Raw genomic sequence first — 22,029 nt, forward strand, 5'->3', positions numbered from 1 at the left:
TGATGATTCATTATTACTTTTCCGAGAATTCCTGAGGATTTTTTAAAATTAAACCTAGGTATAAATAATAGGTTAAAAAAAGGATTTAATAATGTAATAATGTCAATATATGTTTCTTTTTATTTGAACAGTAGGCAACACAGTCTGAAATCATGTAATTGTACGATACAATTGAAGGATTTTTAAACATCCTTTAAACGTTGTTGTTGTTGTTGCTACTGCTGTTTTCACATTAAGCATCAGGTTTTAATGTTGCAGTTGCATTAGCAAGAACAACTAATATTATGGATTTTTACAATACACGGCATGTAGTCACATACATACATACATATATTTTCTGAATTTATTGTAGTTTTTATAATATATTTTTTGCATCTGCCACGGATGCTGCTAAAAGTGAGTGTGTGTGAGTTTGTGTATAAGTTTGTTTGTTGGGATATAAAATTCTCGCTTCGTTTGGTTTGTAGGCAGTGATAATATGGACTGGTTGTTGCACATTGCAGTTATGGTTGTTTTAGAAAATATTTGAATTGTGTGATTGTTGTTGTTATTTTAAAAGGATTTATTATTTTGTTATCACGTATTTCGCATCTGAAATTGCATCTGCATTTGAATTCATATGAAAAAAATTTATTTTTTTAACTTACACGTACACTCCCAGATAAATATCAATGTATTTTATATGATTTTTATAACATTTATTTGAAATGCAAAAAAACGCATATTTGTTTTGTTGCAAAAAAATTTTCATTATTATGTACTTATGTATTGGTATATATGTAAAATATAGGTTTGAGTTTATTATATATTTTTTTGTTTTCTTCCATAAAAATCTAGTGTATTTCTCACCTGTGTCAATTAATTTTTAATTACACTGAAACATGTAAATAAAACACCATCCGCTTTTGGTGGCTTATAAAACTGCAAAATAAATTAAAAATCCAAATAAAAAAGAATAATACAAAATGCGTGTGTTTGTAAATAAATATTTACATAAATATATTACAATTGTTTGTCATATTTAATCATTACAAATTTATGTTGAACACGTTTCATTATGTATTTAAAAAAATGCAAAAATTAAGTAATTACACAAATTGTTTTAATGTATTTATATTCGTATTTATTTGTTTTCCGTTTAAAATGTTATTTATTTTTCAAAGTTAAATTATATTGTAAAAATATTATTACCTATTTTTTCACATATGTATTTATTTAATACATATTTTTAAAGGGATCAGTAGTAATATGCTGACATTTTACATAGAGAATGTGACAAATTTGTTCTACATTTTTTTTTATATTTAATAAAAAAAATAGTTTTTACTTAAATATTATTCTAACTCTTTAAATTAAATTTACAAATTTTAAACTTTAAATCATGAATTTTTGTAATAGATCCCTACGAAAGCTAGACTTAGGGTGTCATTAGACAAATGATTTCACTGAACCATATCAAATAATACATGATGTTGTCAAATCCTAAACGCATATTAGAAATAATTTTTCAATTTTTTTTTTTTGGGTGTGTTAGAATATAATTCGTCTTTAAGTACCCAGCAGTTCGACAAAGAGTCAATGCATACGAAAAAGACTGTAATTTCCACTAATAGTTAACCACATGGATGATCGTAATTCGTATGTTTTGGGTCATTCGTCACGAATGTACCCTTTATAATCGAGAATGAAGACAGTCCTCACTTTAGTGTCCTCTTTGTAAGCGGGAGCGGAGACAGTCGTATTTTTACTGTCCTCAAGTAACCTAGAGATTATACTCCTAAAAGTTGTTTTTTGTTCTTCCGAAAGACAGTCGTCATTTTAGTGTCTCCTTTGTAAGCGAGAGTGGAGGCAATAGTCTTTTTACTGTCTCTTTGTAGGGTGCATAGTGAAGATTGACTTCCTCGTAGGACAAGCCCATGTTAAAATGGTCGGTTACCTGGGTACCCAGGTGGCTAGGGGCACCACAAGTGGTGGGTTAAGTGGTCAGTTCGGGACTGTCCCGTCGAACTGCTGGGTAGCGTGCACATAGAACGTAGGTTTATTGCTTCCTTGAAACTTTAAGGTTTCAGATTTCTTTTGAAAGTTGAATTAAAAAAAATGATAATGATGAAAGTAAAGATCGGTGTCTTCATTATAATGTATAGCTGTCACATACACTTGGAGCAATATTTTGATGTGTTCAAATTTCAAATTCTTTCCCTCTCCCTTTTGGTGATGTTTATTACAAGCTTTAATTATAATAATATGATTTCCAATTTTGTTCAATACATTTATGTATATTAATATTGTTTAATTTTAATTTAAATATCGTATAATTACTTAATTTAATTATTTCTATAATTATAATTATTTATTATTAAAATTTGTTTCAATTGATTTTTTTCTATATATTTTAAACTAAATTATATTAATTTTTTATTTTTCTTTTAATTTTATTTGCAGGAACCTAAAGCCAAACAAGTATGTATTAAATTTCATTAATTTTTTATTTTTTTCTTTTTTTCCACATACTAAGTACTTGTTTTTAAATTTGTTGTTTATTTTTTAATCCTGTAATGTTTATAGAGTGTCCTATATTAGTACATACAAACTTACATACCTACATATGTATGTATATGATGACTATGTGAGAGTGTATTTATTTATTTTTTTGTTATGATTAAAAGTGAAAAACAAAATATAAAAAAATTCAAGTATTAAAACCAGGAATAACAAGCAAACCAATTAAAACATGATATTTCATGGTAGAGCTGAACATACTAAAAAAAAAACTAAAGAATATATACCAAAATATTGTTTAAGGCAGGTGGTTTTCAATGTGTTTTGTTTTTTCTTCCTTTTTTTGTTTCTCCTGTTGTGAGTGTGTGTGTGTGTGTGTGTGTGTGAAGAGTTTTTATTTTTGGTTTATTTTGTTACGAGTACTACTCTATGGATTCACAAGAAAACTTGAAATTTTATATATGAAAAGAATGAAAACAAACAGAAAAAATTGTTGTTCTTTAATACATCTTAAGTTCAATAAACTTTGTTGCAGGTATTAATAAGAATACACATACTTACTTTTCACACATACTTAACAAGTTAGGAATAAAGAAAAGGATATTCTGCCTGAAGAAACGAAACAAATAACTATAAAATGATCTTATAAGTAACCAATTTTATTTAAAAATTTCGATTTTATTTATTAATTTATAGCGATTATATTAAATCTAAATATGCACTTCGTTATATTAACAGACTTACATATAGATTAGGGTAGTACAGTTCACTTGCCAACCCTGCAAATGCCTTTTATCCAGGAACTCATGCAGACAATAAAATAGTTCTCCCATCAAATTGTTGAAGTTGATCGAAATGATCTATTCCTTCAAAATTATTCTGAATTAACTAAAAATGTAATTTGAGTCGAATCAAATAATATTAATCAGATAAATAAAGAATTTATAATCACCGAAACAAACACTTCCCGGATAGTTTAAAATTATGCATGAGAATAATTTTATGAAATTAAAAAAATAGTCTGCTAGATTGCGGAGAAAAATACCTCCCTAATACAATACATGTGCTGCATTCTAAAAAAACATTTTTTTCTTTAAATAATGCATTATACTAAATTAAATAATAAACTACAATATTTATTTATGAAATTGAAAAAAGCACTTCTTGGATTTGGATCCATTGTCTACGTGGATTGTGTGTGAATAAAATCAGACATAGAACTAGTGTTTGGTTGTTGTTGCTGTTGTTTGGTGTTACACAGCTTCCGATGATGGTTGATGGTACGCTGGCTAGCTGCATGTACGAGTGGATGATGATGGCTGGTTAGTTGTTTGACTAAATGGGTATAAGTTGGATTTTATGAATGATTCTGATGATATTATGGATGATTACAGAATTCATTTAGACAAGCAGTGGTTCATAAATGTCAGTTATTTTTACTCACAAAACAAATACTTATGAACATGCACATAAACTGACAAACTAAATGACTTTGTAACTAGCATATTACATACAAACACACATTAATTTTGTTCGTATTTTTTTTATTCATTTAACCATCCATTCATCAAAATTTTAAAATATAAAAAAAGCTTGCTGTAACAATAAAAAAACCAAATAATGAAAATAATAATAAAAACCAAAGAACTACAACAACTGATTGTTATGCGTTGTTAAATGATGATAATTTGTGACATCCTTTTTAGTAAAAAAAAAAACAAAGCAAAATTCTAAAAAGTAATAAAAAAATATATATGATTTTGATTGAAAGTGTTAAATTGATAAAATACTCACTTTGACATACATGGTTTGCAGTTTTAATGCTGATAAATGATGGTCAGTAGTTTTGTTGTTGTACAGCGTGTAATATTTTTTATTCAATAATCTGCGGGTTCTATAAGTTCTAATAACACATCGATAGAAAATCTAATGGAAAGTGACTGCAATAATACATTTTCTAACATCTAAATGATGTTATGCTACACTAAAAATAATTCCATTCCTAATATGTACTAACGCTTCATTGCTTTCTTAAATATTACGAAAAAAGCATACATAATTTTCAGTATAGTTACTTAAGCACTGTTTGTTGTAAAGCTAATCGATAATAAACTATTTCTAGTCAGTTTAATGATTATAGTAATTCTAAGATAGAGTTGCAAAAGAAAAGTTATTCTCTCTAGATTACTTGGAAACATTAAAGTGATGATGAAATATATGAAAGTTGTGGTATATTTTGTGCATTTAAAACAAACCTGAATTTTGGGTTATGTCAGTCTTATAGTAAAGTAGCGACAGCCATGTTATTAAAGTAAGACATTTTATCAACTTTATAGGTGACCTAATATATATTCTCATTTCTTTTGTTACAATTTTCTTTCATTTGGTAAAGTATAAATATATACTTGATATTATCTTCTAATGTATATTTTAATTTAAGCAAAAAATTAAAAAAAAACTAATAATAACGTAAAATTCCAACAAATGTTCATTATTTTTAATATCCTTGATAATGTTTGTTTTATTATGCTGTATGGCAGAGGGGACATACTATTTGCTTAAAATGCATATTTTTGGTATAAACTTTTTTTGTAATATGCAAGTACTACTGCTGTAGCATAGTTTTTTTTAGAATGTTAAAAAATGTAGAAAAAAGCAAAGAAAGGGTTAGTTTATCTTACCTTAAGGGCTCATTATTTCAGTACACTGCAAGAAGAGTTTAAGGAAATTTTCAGGACATCAAGTTTTTTTTTAATGCTTAAGAATTCACCAGCTGGCAGCAGAAGAAAGCTCTAAGTAACACTCATGGTTGTTTAACAATATTTTAATTTGAAGAGACATTTCTTAAAGTGTATTTTGCAAGTACAAGTTCTACTTTGAACAAGGTCGTTATTTTCTCATACAATGCTTAGCAACGAAGATAAATTGAACAATGAAAGAAAACTAAAAGGAAAACAATTAGCAAATCCATTCGCTCTCTTTCTATCTTTCTCAATACATAGAAACACATTCAAATTTAAAGGAACCAAACATACCCTGCAGCTCGGCAAAGGTAAAATTTTTTTCAATATTTCAGGTTTAAAGAACTTGATACACAGAAGGAAAAGAAAAAAGAAAAGGAAAAAATATTAACGCCTGGTACCAAATTAAATCAAAAGTGTTTATAATTGTTTAATAACATCCGTTGTCAAAGTACATATGTACATACGTACGACAACAATATGTAAAACTATGTAAAATGAACAATCCATTGTCAATGGCGATCTTACAACGTTTCTTAACATTTAGACAACGAATGTGCATAAAATTTAGATTTCCTTTACGAGTGTTTTCATACGTATGCATATACTTTGGCAACGAATGTTATTAAAAAATTATAAACTCTTTGGTGCCAATTTGCTACCAGGCGTGTAAATATTTTTTCCTCTGTTTATTTGACTATAAAGTTGAATGTGTAGCATGCCTAGATAAAACTCTGCTGATTCTTCAATTATCCTCCCATAAATGATTACCCGTGGTGGGTAAAATATCTAGAGTTTTAAAAGTGCACCACAGAAAGAAATATTACTTGATCTGCACTAAGTGACGTTTCTATTCTCTTCTAGACACTAAAGCGATAACTTTAAAATATCGCTATTTCCAAGTATTTAAGCATTTTGAATACTGTTTAAAAATGAAAAAGTTTACCTCCATTAAAACTGCTGGGCATTTAAGCACATTTCTGTATGTGTGGTAAAAGTGAAAACCAAAAGTTGCTGTTATAAATGCAGAGAACGGGTTGAAAACTGTAGTTAACCCTTTTTCAAAATTATATTCCCATAAAGACACACATACAAAACAAAGTGCAAGTGCAACTTTGTTATTTGTTCCCTAGTTATGACCAAATTGTGGTGTTTAACAAACCATGAAACAACAGTCAGTTACACATTCAACCAGTCATTCAGTCAGCCACTCAATAACGAATGTTGTATAAATATTTGTTTGGTAAAATCAACGAACAGGAAAACAAATTTAAATGGAACTTTTGAACCTACATATTCACACAAATACACCTGCACACAATTACAAAGAAATACTATTGCAAATTTGTATTCAATATATTTGCTATTATTGTTGTTGTAGAAATTGTAGTTCTATCAAACTATTATAAACAAGTCAAAGGAATTGCAAATGAATGCTTTTGAAGTTTTCTTACTCAAAGGATGGAAAAGATTTAAAACTTGTATTTATTGAAAATTAGTTTTAAATAAATATTGTTGTATTTTTACTTACATACTTATGTATGTATAAATATTCAATATATTTTATTTATTATATACTTTTTTCCAATTTATTACATCATAATTTGTTAAAAAAGCAAAAATAATACAAAAAGAAGACAACAATTTAATTTTCTAAATCGATTTTACATTACATACATAAATACAAACATATATATCAAAAATACATACATACTTTTGTATACATATGTACAAGTTCTTACAAACACTTGTTTAGTCATCATTTTTTGTAAGTTATTGCTTAGAAAAAATTCAATTTCATGTCTTTTGATTATTATTATTTTTTCATCTCAAGTTGTCTTATTTATTGTTTAAACAGCAACCAAATATTAAAAAACAGAGACCTGCCGAATAGAATAAAAATGTTGATTCAGTTTGTCCTTTTAAGGAATTTTTTTTCAATGTTTTTAAAAATTTTCGTATTGTGACCAAACTTTTTGTATTTATGAAAATTTTGGGATTAGAAAACATCTATTTAATGAACATTGTGTATAAATATCCACACAGTAAATAAACCATGTCTATTATATAAATCCATATATGAAAAATGTCATACATTGAATGAATGTTTCGTAGTTTCGCATCACAAAATTGATTTGTAATATATGAAATTGTACGAAATTTATATAAATTAAAAAAAAATTATATTAAAAAGTTTTCCTACTTTCACAAAATTAGAAAAAGTTTTGATTACACACGAAATTTTCGTAAATATTATAAATGTTAAGCATGCATTATTATCAGTGCAACAGCCGTTTTAAATGTCAGCTGAAAATTTTCAATTACATACTTGCAATTTTGTATATGTATTCGGTTGAATGCAAATAGCATTATTTGTATTTATGTATTACCCATAAATTCATATTTTAATCTGAAAAGCAACAGAAATATTTTTTTGAATAAGAAATTGAAAGTGACAAAAAAGCAGAAATTATGGTCGTTGTAAATCGGAAAATTCAATTTAAGTTAAAAAAATGTAATTTAAAGGTTTAACCATATATTTACGTGAATTATTTTTTACAGCAAAAAATAAATTTATTATTATTTTTATATTTTCAATTTTTTTTTTCGTTTGTTAAATAAAAAGTCATTGCATTATCATCCCTTAAAGTTGGAAGAAAAAAAGTTATCAAAACAACAACAAATATATTGTAACTTCAACAGCAACCACATAACGAAATGAAATCATCATTATTATCAACATTGTGCTCGTCATCATCGTGTTTTTCTTCTTCAACACCATCATCATTTAACAACATTTTGTTAAGGGTAGTTTTTCTTTTATTTTTATTTTTTCCCGGAGTTTTAACACAACAATTTCAACATCAACTTTAAAGTTTTAATATGAAAACGAAAAAAATGCGCAAAAAAAGTTGGAAAAAATTAAATAAAAATACGACGTACATCATCAAGTGAGAATTGAAAGCAGCAAAACTTGTGACGTATTTAAAATTTTTTATTTATTTTCTTCGTTTTTTTTTAACATAAAAACACAGTTTTTCTGTTTCTGTGCTTCTTTGGCAACGTACATATGAACCAGAGTAGAGTAGAACAGTGCACAAGAAAACCACAACGAAAGCAGGCAAGCACGAAGCGTTGAAATAGGACCTCAGCGTTACAAACGAAGCCAAAACAATCTAAAAAACCAACACCAATATGATGAATTTTATGCTGTTTGTTTTTTCTTAGTGTTTCAATTTAGCAAAAAAAAAAACCTTCATGAACATGAGTCAAAAACAGGACTTTTGCCACGAACAAACCCCCACACAGAAACTTTTAACTTACACACATACACACACGCATAAAACAATAACCACCAAAATACATTACTTTTTTTGTGATTTTTAACTAAAAAATCTAAAATACACACTAGCGTTTGCTAAAAAATTTCAATCTATAGTGTAAAAATACGCTGCATAAAACAGTAAAATCTAACTAGAAAAGATTTTTGTTTTGCTTATATCTTCGGAGTCATTTTACTAAGAACTTAAAAGTGGGTTTTTTGCGACTCCCTTTCTTGGTAGTTTTTTTTAGAGTTTCTACTGTATTTCAAATACCTCTTATCTATGTGTTATGTTTGCTTTTTTCGACGTATATGTATTCATGTATCTCATAGTTTTAAAAATTGAAATTTTTAACAGTTTGTTTTACTTTATACATTTTTTATTTTTGTGTAGATTGTGCTGATGATGTCATTTTTTGTTTGAAAACTTTATACAATAAACATGCATTTGTTCTGAAATATATTTAATGTTTTTTTAGTGGCTGTCACCACATAACGACTTTATATATATAGTTATAGTTAAAGCTTATTTATTTTTTTTTTTTTGGAAGATATTTGTTGTACTAAGTATATTCTATGTTAGATAAAATGTCTAAAAAATAAATTGGATAGAAAGAGTTTTAAAGTTTTTTTTAATATACATATAAAAATTTGATCTTAAAAACCTCCAAAAAGTCGAAAAGAGACATTACTTGTATTAATAAAATAGCCTTCAAAATGTAAATTCGAGCTATTACCACAATTACTTTAGTTTAAATTCATCAATTTATGCCTAAATTATAATATCTTGTAAACTCCTTGAGAGCTTTTAACAATAAACTATGAATTCCTAGAAAATGAATATCGCCTTTATAAGGACAAACAATTTAACACACGATGTTTTTATGAACAAATTCATGAGATGATGTGACTAATAAGAAATTCAGTTTTTGTTATTTTATACTTTAGTTAAAAATATTTTGAAGAAAAAAGAATATATAATAGATGCTAAATTATTATATTAAAGTCGACACTTTGGACTTTCATATGACACAAAAATAACAACCTAAAAATGGATGGGAAGAGTTTTTCGGAAACTTGATGATATGATTAGGATTCAACATATGAAAGTATATTTTGGTTTTTGGTCCAAAAATTAGTTGGCCTAGGCGGCGTGTCAAAATGTCCATGGACGTTATAACACACCAAAAAGAGTCATAGTGCCCATAGACGTTATGACTCATCAAAAAGTGTTATAGTGCCCATGGACGTTATGAAGCAGCAAAAAGTGTAATAGAGCCGATGGACGTTATAACAATTCTTAAAAGTTCCAAATGTCCATGAATTGTGATGTATTGAAAAATTAATTTAGAATTTAGGAAAGAGAGATTCTCATCCCTAAAGAATTGTTTCCAAATTTAATGTATGTTGCATTTTGAATTCCATTAAATAACTGTCTTGGATAATCGACCTTAGGCAGGGCGAATATGTGTTAAATTCTGGGATATTTCGAATACCGGCTTCGAATACAGGCTTTTTTTAAATTCATGGACTTTATGTCATTTTGCTCATAGACATTGTGACACTTTTAACTCAATTAAATTTGTCATAACATCCATGGACATTATGTCACGCCACCGTTGTTCCATGATTAAATAGAAAATGTTTAATGCATGTTTACGTGCAACATAATGCTGATATTTTAGTTTTTGAGAACTTTTGTAAATCGATCAAAGTTCGTGCTTTGATATTATCTTCGGTCCCTATTCGCTAATAATACATAGATTCTTAGTATATATGTATGTCATTTGTCAACATCTAATTATTTTCTGTACAAAACTCAAATTTAACTTTATTAACAAACGTTTTAAAACCTTTTGGAAGTTTGTGTTTCTAGAAATTGTAATATTGTAACCCTTTTTATAATTCATCTTTTAAATTCTTATCGTATAGGAAATAGGATAAAAATTATAACAAAATCTAATAAAAAACTTAAAAGAAAATACAGTTTAAAGTTAGAAAAAAGAAAATAAATTTATCTTAATAAAGATAAAAAGAGTTCTTACATATAGTAAAAACAATATTTTTTTTGAAAAAAAAAAACTTGAGATTTGAGATTATAAATGCATATGACTTTGTAAAAACATAATGCGTATACTTGTTTATACAAAATACATATATACTATGTATATATTAAGTTTTTCTACGCATATTTCTATCAAAGAATAACGAGTCAGTTACAAATACAAACTTTATTACGCCTCATAGTAAAACAAGGAATAAAAATGAACATTTTAAAAAGCAAACATATTCATTTTGTTCCTAGTAAGAGTAAAAGAAGTCTTTTACGCAACTTAACAAAAAAAATATAAATAAAACTAAGAAAAACTTTTAACATTTGTGCAACTTCTTTCTGTAAACTTTTTTTCGAGATACAAAAAAAAACTTACTCCTTTTAAGTATTTCAGAACTGGTAAAATGTTAAGTAAAGATTTGTTTTAAACTTTATTTGTTTGCTTTTTAATAGCAATGTTTGTTTTTTTCGAAAATAAGTTTTATATTATTTCAATTGTAGAGTTTGTAGTATTTTCTTGCCAGTGACGCACTATTTTCCCCCAAAATTAGTTGTTTTTTTTAATATTTTTTTCTTGTTACTCTCCCGCTTCACTTGACTTATTTTGTCAAAGAAACACAGCTGCTTTACAAGTGCTTAGTTCAAACTCATACTATTTTTTTTACTTTTCTAAGTTTATTGCAAAATAGTACTTTTATATGCATACTTAGGTACACCTAAAGAAAAAATATGATAAAATATTACAAGAAATTTAATAATATTATAATAATTAACTGTTATGTTAAATTAATATTTCAAATGACTGCCGTTATTATAATTATAATTCCATGTAACCATAATATTGTTGAATTTATGAACAATATTTTTCTGTCCGTGTAAATTTATAACTGCTCGCATAGTGTAGTATTAAATAGCTGATGATACTTACTTTTACTTGCATTTCAAGCTAAAGGCTAGATCTACTAATTGTAACAAAGATTCTAGAACTTTGATAAAAAATGTACATATTTATGTGTGAATGTGTGTTTTTATAGAATGTTTAGCAAATATTTGTATAAAATTCCTTAAGAATTGCAATCAAAAATACTACATATATACATAACAGCAACAACATCGTCAACAACAACAAAAGGTTATATGACAAGTTGTGTCCCCCATTTTATTCAAAGAACTAAAGGAAAATTTCTGCATAGATAGAGTAAGAGTAAGATTTGTGCAACTTTAAAACGAAAGAAATTATAAAAGACTAAGAAGGGGTTTTTCTTCCAGTATATGACTTTTTTTCTATTTATATAAAATATATACTTATATTTATGTACATATATATTTCTGTGGCAAAAATGAAAAAGTATATATCTTAAGATATGTAAAAAATATGTTTTCGAATTGTTGAAATCTTCGTACTAAACTATATATTGTTTTAACTTTTCATAAATATAGAATCATAATTTTTGAAAATATCGAAATTTTTAAATGTATTTGATTATAGTTTTGTACCGGATTTTAAAACTAAAAAACGTTCTCCTGAAAAGTACAAAAAAACAAGTTATGTACTTTTGCCTTTTTACCGCAGATATATAATTATACATATGTATATAAAGACGTACATAACATTAGGGTGTTTTTCTTTATCAAAAAGTATGGGTCTTATCGTTTCCACTGTGACAATTTTAAGCAAATCGGCTAATGTTAAGAATAAATCTAAGTTTTAGAAGTTCAATATTTCTTAAAAATTTTCTACAAATTAGAAAGACGTCAACTTTTACACAATGGAGGTATACAAAAATCGCTTTGCAAGACATAAAGACATTTAGTTCTATATATTTTACTAATCTAAAATCAAAAAGTTTTAACAAAATTTAAAATGAAATTAAACGAAATAGCCACCACGTGCACCCTAAAAGGACAAAGTGCGAAACTCTGACCTGTGGGCTACTCATTGTTCCAAATTATGTGATTTTATAGTTCGACTCCATGCCAAATCATTTGAGAAATGACCGAGGATACATTATATTATCAGTTTTTAGCCCCGGTAGTCTGGAGTATTAGTAGCACCACATTCTACCGGTATTGCAATAGCATTAAAATGGGGAATATACCTTCACCGCGAGTAACCCAGTAAGTTACTTTAACACGAAATGCAAAGTGCGGAGTAACACCACTAGTACTCTTATTTACTAACTTATGCAACTACAATTATAGTAAAATTACTACAATATTCAGACATGCGTATGTATTAGTACAAGAGTTTTGCAAATGGTATGATAATTTCATTTTATTCCAATTAAATTGTATTTTTTTTGAGTTGTTGCTAACTAAATAGAAAAAGTTTTAAGATATTAATTTTGATATGATACTTCCACTCTCTCTTACATATTATTTTCCATTTACTAACATAAAGTATATAAAGTACAACTATTTACCAACTGCTACCGTTTTGGTAACCTTTAAAATGAAATTTTCAATTGAAGTACCTGTAAAAATATAGCAGTATTTAGTTTAAGTTTTGAGTCATCTTTACAACTAGTTCAGCAAAAAAATGAAAACAAGTTTATATTTATTATACTTGTAGTAAATTATTTAGTTTTTATTTAATTAAGAATTTATAAATGAAAAAGCAAGGTAAACAAATAGAATGGTGCAGTAAATTTTAAATGTTTACATTGATATTTAAAGTTACTTATACGCAACATGATACCAGTCACTAACGTATAAGTAATAATTTTGAAATTAAAAATTTGGCAGAAAATTAAAACTTTAATAAAATTGATTAAAGTTTATGTCATGGAAAAAAGTAAATTTCCTTTCCCTTTCCTTAGAGGTAACTCCAACGCCCTCTTAAAGTAGTTTATCCTTTTTAACTATTTCAACAAAAGATCTTGTATAAAAAACTTTTTCGTCACATTAATATAAGGAGCAGAAATGAAATACTTAGTACATACATATGTATGTACATAACTAGCATTTGTACATGTAAAGTGTTCACAAAGTGGAATGGAATTTTGAATGCAAAAATAATTTCACATCCTGTTAAATGCACATACATATATACACACACATATACCTACATATATAAACGCATACATACATATTAATGTACACATTTCTGTAAGACAAGTATGTACATATATAATATTTTACACATACTAATACAATAACACTTACTACCAACTCCTTTTTATTTGTCTGAAACTTGCAATGAGCTGAAAAACAGAGTATGAAATAGAAGAAAGAAAAAAGTTGCAAATAGAAAAATAAAATTAGAAATGAACAAAGAAGGAAAGTTACTCGATGACTATGATGTTGATGGTTGTTGGAATGGAATGTCTTAAACGACAAATGAAAGACTTTGAAAATGAACAAACAACAACAACAACAAAAGAAATAAAATAGAAAACAACTGTATACTGAAGAAAAAAAGTTCTAAAAGAAAAATCCTGTAATAATATGGAAGTACAAAAAAACTCCAAATAGAATCACCAACTCTAAGTAGTTTATGTTAAAAAAATGGAAAAAAGCATTGAAGCTAATTCTATACACCACTGATATTTTTAAAAGCATTCCTGCAGTTTGCGATGACTTCCCCAAACACTTAGGCTAACATAAAATAACTTACCATGTACTGGTAGTGAGCAGAACTTCTGTTAAAAACCAAGTACACTGAAAATAACCCATTCCTAATATACGTATATACAAATGCTTAGTTGCTTCGGACAACAAAACTGTTTCGTAATATATACGAAATTGTACGAAGTTTACGAAATATTTATGAAAACATTTGTTGTTCATTTAAAAATAATTTTTTAACTTTTAGTTAAAAAATTATCATTCCAATGTAGTTTTAGTTTAATGATAATATAATTATTATTATGTTTATTTTCACTTAAACTTAAATAATATTTCATATTGTCCACGAAATTTTCGTAAATATTATGAAAATATTTACAATTTTTAAGAAAGTTATTCATGCTTAACTTTTCGGTGTAAAAATTGTGAACAAATTTTATCCGAAACGAATATATTGATTTCTTGAAAAACTGCTGGGTTTATATTCGTTATGATAAAAGAAGCAGCAGATGAAGAAGACACATAAGAAACAACAACAATAAGAATGTGGAATGCAAAAAATAAAAGAAAATAAACGTAAAACAAAGTTTACTCCATATAAACTTTAAGAAGGAAATAATGTAACAGTACAATGGAGTCACAGTCAATTCGTACACGTTGAAATGTGTCTGTATGTTTGCATGTGGCAGGAGTAATACAAATGTGTGTGTTTTAAGGCAGAGTTTCAAGGAAACGAGTTCTTCGTGAAACCTTAACTTTTAAAAATCATAGGTAATACTGTTCTAAAATGACCCAAAATGAAATGCAGTGTGAAAGGCGCACTGAGCTTTACATCTATATGAAAATTGTTTAAACCGTAGTTTGCTTAAAGTGTTTGAGGAATGTTTTGAACATATAATATAGATTTTGCGATGAACAAATAATTTCAAAAATATGAGACAATAATTGCTATTTCACGAGAAGATTTCTTTGAATTCGACGTTCGTTTTCCTATTTTCAGTTTACAAAATCTCGCCTGTTTGCAATCTCAATTCATAAGCCAATAATTACGAAAATATCTGAGAGGATAATAATAATTTTAACACAATTTTTTTAGAATTTTAGTTTAACGTATATAACGATTAAATTCATTTAAATTATTGCCAGCAATACAACTACTAGTACAAGTAGTAGAATTTCCGCTTCAGTTCTTTAGAAACTTTTGTTATTTTGTGCTAAGAAAAGAAGAAGAAGAATATAATAGCAGTAGTAGCAACAGCAAAATAAAAAGAAAGAAACCAACAACGACTTTAGCATTGTTGCTAAGAAGATGTTCTGTAATTGTTGTTGCCGCTTGTACGTGCAGAGGAGTATCCTTAAATGTAAAAGTGTATGTTAGAAAAGTGAAGTGAATGTGCATGTGTTTTCCATTTTTTATATAGAAAATATATATGTGAACGTTGTATTTGGCTTTTGCTATTTTACTCTACTTCTTTTGAAGTTTTTTTTCACTGTTCGCTGCGGTATTGGTGGCAGTGGTAAGCTAGCTGGCTGATGACTATAACAAGCATGACGATGATGATGGTATCGTATGTTCTTCTACTTACTAACATATACATATATAAATGATTGTATGTTTTCTTTATATATTAAATGCATGTTGTTTGCCATTTCTTTTTGGAGGTCCTTTTGCATATTTACATTAATTTTATTTCAGTTTTTTCTTGTTTTCATTTTATTTGCATTTCATATATTTTTTTTTGCTTTAAAGTTTCCTTACACTCGCGTCTTCTGGCTGATATTCTCAAAGCAGTTGTTATTTTATATTTTACTGTTTTCTATCATGTTTTTTGCAACATTTTTTTGTTTTGTTTTCATTTCACCGCTGCTGTTTAATGTGCTGCAGTTGTTGCCATTGCCAAAGGACATGCAGCAAACCAAATACTTGTATTTGTACTAACTTGTATGCTACGCAAACCATTTGCTGTGTTGGTAGGTCAACGCACGTACAAAAGCCACTTCTGCTGCTTTGGTAAAAACTCTACTCTGCTACACAAAAAAAAAATTAAAAAAAACGTAGAAAATATAAAAAGTTAAAAAAATAGCAAATAGAAAAAAATAAATAATAATAAAATAAAAAACAATGCTGCTAAAAAACCATCAGAACTTTATGTACGAAGAAGCATTAACTTATTATGATGGCATTGCATTTGGAACACAACCCCCAAAAAAGCGAAAACACCAACAACGTCAACCGAAACTGACGAAGAAGATGAAATTTTGCTCAGCAAAAAGGATAGCAAAGCATTTGCTATTTCCGTTAAATGTTTTTGTTAAAATTCTGTTATTGCTGCTGTAGTTGTAGTACTTTTTATTACAATTTGCTGTTGGCATTGCTCTGAATTCATTTCATTTCGCCTTTTTTAACAGTTTTTTTTTTTGTAATTTCATTTTTCCCTGTAGTTTTTCTTTTTAGTTGCAGTTGGTTCGTTCTCTTTTTCTATTTTTTATATAATTTGTTTATTTCCTACATTGACTGCAGATATTTTTCTAGAAATATGTATTTCAGCTTGAAACGCTGCACAGCTAAAAAAAAGTATATAATAAAAATGAAATGGAAAATTGAAATGAACTTCATTAGTACTGATGTTTTCTTTTATTTTTTTCCATATTTTGTTGTTTTCCGTTTTAATAATTAAAATATGTACCCACTACCATAAACTACATGCAAGAAAATTTCATTAATTAAATATTCTTTATAATTAAACATTCTGTTTAAAACATTTAAACATACTGAACAAGTACAACAATAACATTTAATTTCAAAAGCATAATGAGAATTTGCCAAAATATATGTATGTAAAGCAGGCAAATTTGTAGTAGATTTACTATATCTTGTTACACTTTCACTTTACTACAGGACATTTTGCAAGATTGTGGCATTAGAAATAAACTTGAATTTAATGTTGTGAATTATACTGTCAGAGATTAAAATCAACTCAAAAAAGTTTAAAGTGTACACTCTTTTTACATTACTTGGGGACAGTAAAATGACTTTCGACTCTGAATTATTTTGCTATTATTATGTATCGATTACCAACAGTTCGACAAAGAGTTAATTTATCCGGAAAAGCCAATGATTTTAATTTACGTCTAACCACCTGGTTGACTCTATTTCGTCTTTTGTCACGTATGACTTCTTTGTAATCGAGGGGAAAGACAATCGTCGGAGAGTTGACACTTGAAAAACAAACTTAGGCTTTTTGCTGTCGCTTCGTAATCTATGTAAAACAAGCATAAGTTAAAATAGGTAGTTGGCTAGGGGTATTCCTAAATAGTAATAATTAAGAAGTAGTTCAGGACTTTCCGACCGAACTAATCCTTTAAAATATAATTGAATGAGATTAATTTCGCCTTAATTGCAAATAAATATTATATTATACAAAATTACTCACACTCTCATAAGCAAGGACATTTGGTAAATGTGAAAAAATAATAAATATTAAAGGCTTAAATAAAGGATGCAGTTTGAATAAAAAAATGAATAAAACAAATTTTAATTGACAATAATTTAATATGTATGTAACAAATGCAATATTAAAAGTAGTAAAGGAAAAATCTGCAACACTCTTTGTTTGTGTGTCGGCTTGGAAAGAAACAAATATAAAAATTCATTTCCTGCCTGAAGCCTAATCGTGTTTCCCTTTGTGAAACAAATGAATGCAAAAAAAACTAATGAACAGTCCCTGCAATACCACGGACATGATAAGAAACAAACGCTGGTTGGCCAGAAAGCTGATTGTAAGGTGTTGCACTGAATTAACATTTAATTTGTCAATAAACAAATTTACAATAACTTCGAAATTAGTTTACATATAAACCTTTTCACCTTTAAAACTGCAGGGTTTATATACATACCCACAAATAAAATCACACACATACAAGAAACGCTTTCAAAAAACACAGATTCATTTAAAACCAAATTGATGAATATATTCATGCAAACAACAACAATATGCAGCCAATTGTGCTAAAACAATACAGTTTTATTTGCAATACAAAAACATCCTGAAAAGCAAAATGTTATAATTCAATATTTTTTGCTATTGTTGTTATGTTGCTGCTGTTGTTTTTGTCGTTTGTTGAAAAAATTAAAAAATATCGTATAAAAGAATTTAAAGGATTGTATTTGCTGTAGTTGTTTTCTATTCGCACCAACAACAAACACATTGGAAATGTAGAAGAAAAACTGCAGTCATATGAACATCTGTATGAATTAAAAATAATATCATTTTTATCCTTGTAGTCATTTTCAATAACACGTACATGGTTTTAACGCACATATACAAAAAAAAAAAAAACAATTTGCAATTCTTTTATTTCTAAACTATGGATGGTTTGATTCTAAATTGAGAAAAAAACAAGAGAATCAAATAACAAAAACAACAAAATTAATGTGAATATAGAAAAATTGCACATGTTGGGATTTTATCTTCTTACTCTTTCTCTATCTATATCTTTTATATGCTATTTTGATAATCATAGAAAATTTTTTGGATTTCTTTTGTTAAACATTTCTGTTTTTGTTTTCAATTGCGTTACGCACGTTTTTGTTAAAGGGAATAGCGAAAAACAATAATAAAAATAACTAGAAAATAAAAATAAAATTATATGATACATATTAGAAAATGAGAAGAAGGAAAAATAGAAAAGAATAAATAAATAAATACATACATACATACATAAATAAAAATATGCTGGTGGTAGTTAAAATAATCATTATGCGAATTCTTCTTCCTATATTCTTCTCATATATTCACATAATTTCTACATGTTTGTGTATATGTGTGTAACAGGAAGGACATAAGAGGTGGCAAAAAAGCAAAAAAAAAATCGTTAGTATTGGTATATGTTGTATGTATTACCAGTATTTGCAAAAAAAGAGGGTGGAAAATAAATTATTTTTAATTTGATTTCAACTCAATTAAATGTCAAGAAATGGAATTTTAAATTAATTTTGTTGGAGTTTTTTTTGTCTTTATGCATGTATTTGTATACGCAATTACAGCAAACAAATCAACTATATTGTAGCCTTGTAAATATAAAAATATTAATACAAAAATAATTAAAAATGCAAAGCACATCCTTACATAACGTTTTCTGTCAATTTATAACATTTATTGAAAACTTGACGGAAACTACTTATATAAAAAATAAAAATATGGTGCTTAAATTGTTTTATTGAAATATTATTGTTATTTTTTTTAATAGAAAACATTTTGAGGAAAAAAATCTATTTATAAAATTTGAATTAGTTAAACTTTATCCTTGGAGAGTAATGATGAAATAAAATATTTTATTACATGATCAATTACAATAACTTATAATGTGTAATTGTCTAATAACCAATAACAATTATTTGTAATTATAGTTGAAGTTTAGTCTAATACAATTACTTGTAATGTGTAGTTAACTAATAACAATTACAATTACTTGTGATTGTAATTGAAGTTTACCAATTACAATTATGGAAATTGCAATTTAGTTATTTCAAATTACATGTGTTTTCAAGGAAAGGAATCACATTTACAAGCACAAATGATTGTAACTGGCAAAACTTCCTTTACAATTAATTCAAATGTAATAATTACCCCTCCCCCAAGCCCCTGTTAAATTTGTGTAGAACTGTATGAAAATACTATTCCGCAAACTCCTTTTGAAAGCCCTTTTTCAGGAGTTTTTGTTAAAAAATATTTACACGGTCAAAATTGTTAAATAACCAAATTTTTAGAAAATATCAAATGTATCATTCACAAATTTTCTCTTTATTGGAAATTCTTGAAGAATTACATACCTTTAATGAACTTTTTAACTTTAAAATATAAAGCCAATGACACTTTACTGTCTGTAGGTAGCAACCTGAGTAGTGATCTCATTTATTTAAAAAAGTTAATGTGTCATTATTATTGTTGAATTATCAAAAAGCTCATATCATAGAGAATTCCTTCCGCTAAATACAATTTTCATTTAAATATTATATAAATCTTTTTTCCATAAGTGCAGCATAAAACTCCTTAATTAGTGTTCTCATATTAATATTTTTTACGTGAGTGCAGGCAAGTTAAAAAAACTCCCTTCCTTTTAAGGAAACCCATTACCTCAACTAAACTAATAAACATTTTGAATCCATAATTAAAGTTTAAATAAAAATTACCGTAATTGAAAGTCTAAAAAATTATGTCATTCAATTCTATAACAAGAAAGGCAGCTGTCATTTTTTTGTGCGAAAACTTTTCAACAATTTTTATTATTGTTTAAAAATGAATTTTTAAATTTCAAAAATTAACAAACAACATCCTGCTAAAACACTGCAACAAACCTAGTTAACATGTTGTCATTGTTGTTAAAATAATTGTGTCAATTGAGATGGACTTGTGTCAAAAATTTAAATTGTAACCAATAATAAGGCCCGTAATGAAAGAAACCAACAAATTATTAACATGTAATTGCATACATTCATTCGTTCGTTCAATCACTTTAATGTAAGTAAAGTAAATATGGGGCACAGTGCCAAAATTGTAAGTAGTAGCTGTAAAATATACAAAAACGAACCCCTTTTGTTTGTCTTTTACTGGTCTTGATATTTCATCTTCATTCTTGTTAATTCATTAAATATCAACCACAAATTTAAAAAAAATATATATACATCCATACACAATGTATTGTATTTTTATTCTCAAACATACACAAAATATTATACCTTCAGATATGAATAGGAATACGTTGATTTGGTAGGTATGCTAGAATATGGATTAAATACTGGTTGGTATACATTTCATCAACACCATAATTGTCGTCATCATCCTCATCATCATCAACATCACCATCAACGTAGTAGTCTTCGTCATTATGAAAATGTACCCTTTTTATAATTTTTTCTCTTGTTTGTGTTTTGTTGTGAAAATATAAATTACGTTACGTTTAACTGGCACAAAATACAAAACCTGACCTATGTTAACCAAAAATGTACTAATCAAGAACCTAAAAAAGCAACAATACAAAAAAAAACAACAATAACAACATTAAGTAAAAACAAAAGCAACAAGAAGAAATTCAGTTACGTACTTTTACGCACGCAAACCCTATTAAAAAAGAGAAACTGATGCTTTTTTCTCCTCGTCTTCCTTGCGTTTTGGTACGTTTTTATGACACATTTATTGCTTTTGTTGTTGTTTTGTTGTGTTTTATATAAAGTTTGTTGTTGTTGTCGTTTTTGTTTGTTTTTAGCTTTTGGGGAGAATCCTCAAAAACGACAGGCAATACGACCGAGTGAGTTCTTAGCATTCATCACAATTAAAGGGGGAAATTTTGAAAACAAAAGATTATTGATGAACTTTTATTCAATTGTTATTGATGCTGGTTATTACCGGTAAAAAAATAACACAAAAATTTCTTTGTTTTTTTCAATTTATTTACCATATTCGTAAAATCAATATTTGTTTTTAGATGTTTATCAAGTGGCTAATTTTGAAAAAATGATCGAATAATGATGGAAACCGAAATATTTTTGTGTGGTTTTGGAATTTTTAATTATGTTGTTCCAACATTTATTATAGGGAATTTTTTAAATTTGAAACTAAATTTCTTAACTAATAAGATTTTGGCACGAAAAACAAATTTTCGATATATGAATGAATGATGTTATAATGTACATAATTTTGAGTTCGAATGTCATAAAATAAAAAAAAAGAAATTATGATCAATTTGACTCTATGACGAATAGAGCCATCAATGGTAGGATTTATTTCAATGAAAATAATCCATAATTAATATATACGAAAAATCACGTCATTGTTCGAATGCGGAAC

General features: G+C 27.1%; 1 protein-coding gene across 4 annotated transcripts in view; it reads left to right on the forward strand.

Moving 5' to 3' along the window:
* Positions 1 to 22,029, forward strand: part of LOC111674877 (DNA N6-methyl adenine demethylase) — a 168,851-nt gene that overhangs the window by 7,481 nt on the left and 139,341 nt on the right. For 3 of the 4 annotated variants that reach the window (XM_046951021.1, XM_046951024.1, XM_046951023.1), the window contains exon 3: positions 2,443 to 2,460. The exons of the other annotated variant lie outside the window; for it this stretch is intronic. In XM_046951021.1, coding sequence (XP_046806977.1) covers positions 2,443 to 2,460 — 18 coding nt within the window. The remainder of the gene's footprint in view (positions 1 to 2,442; positions 2,461 to 22,029) is intronic. 4 annotated transcript variants of the gene reach the window in all.

This window comes from Lucilia cuprina, chromosome 5, assembly GCF_022045245.1.
Source record: "Lucilia cuprina isolate Lc7/37 chromosome 5, ASM2204524v1, whole genome shotgun sequence".
In the NCBI taxonomy this organism is placed as follows: Eukaryota; Metazoa; Arthropoda; class Insecta; order Diptera; family Calliphoridae; genus Lucilia; species Lucilia cuprina.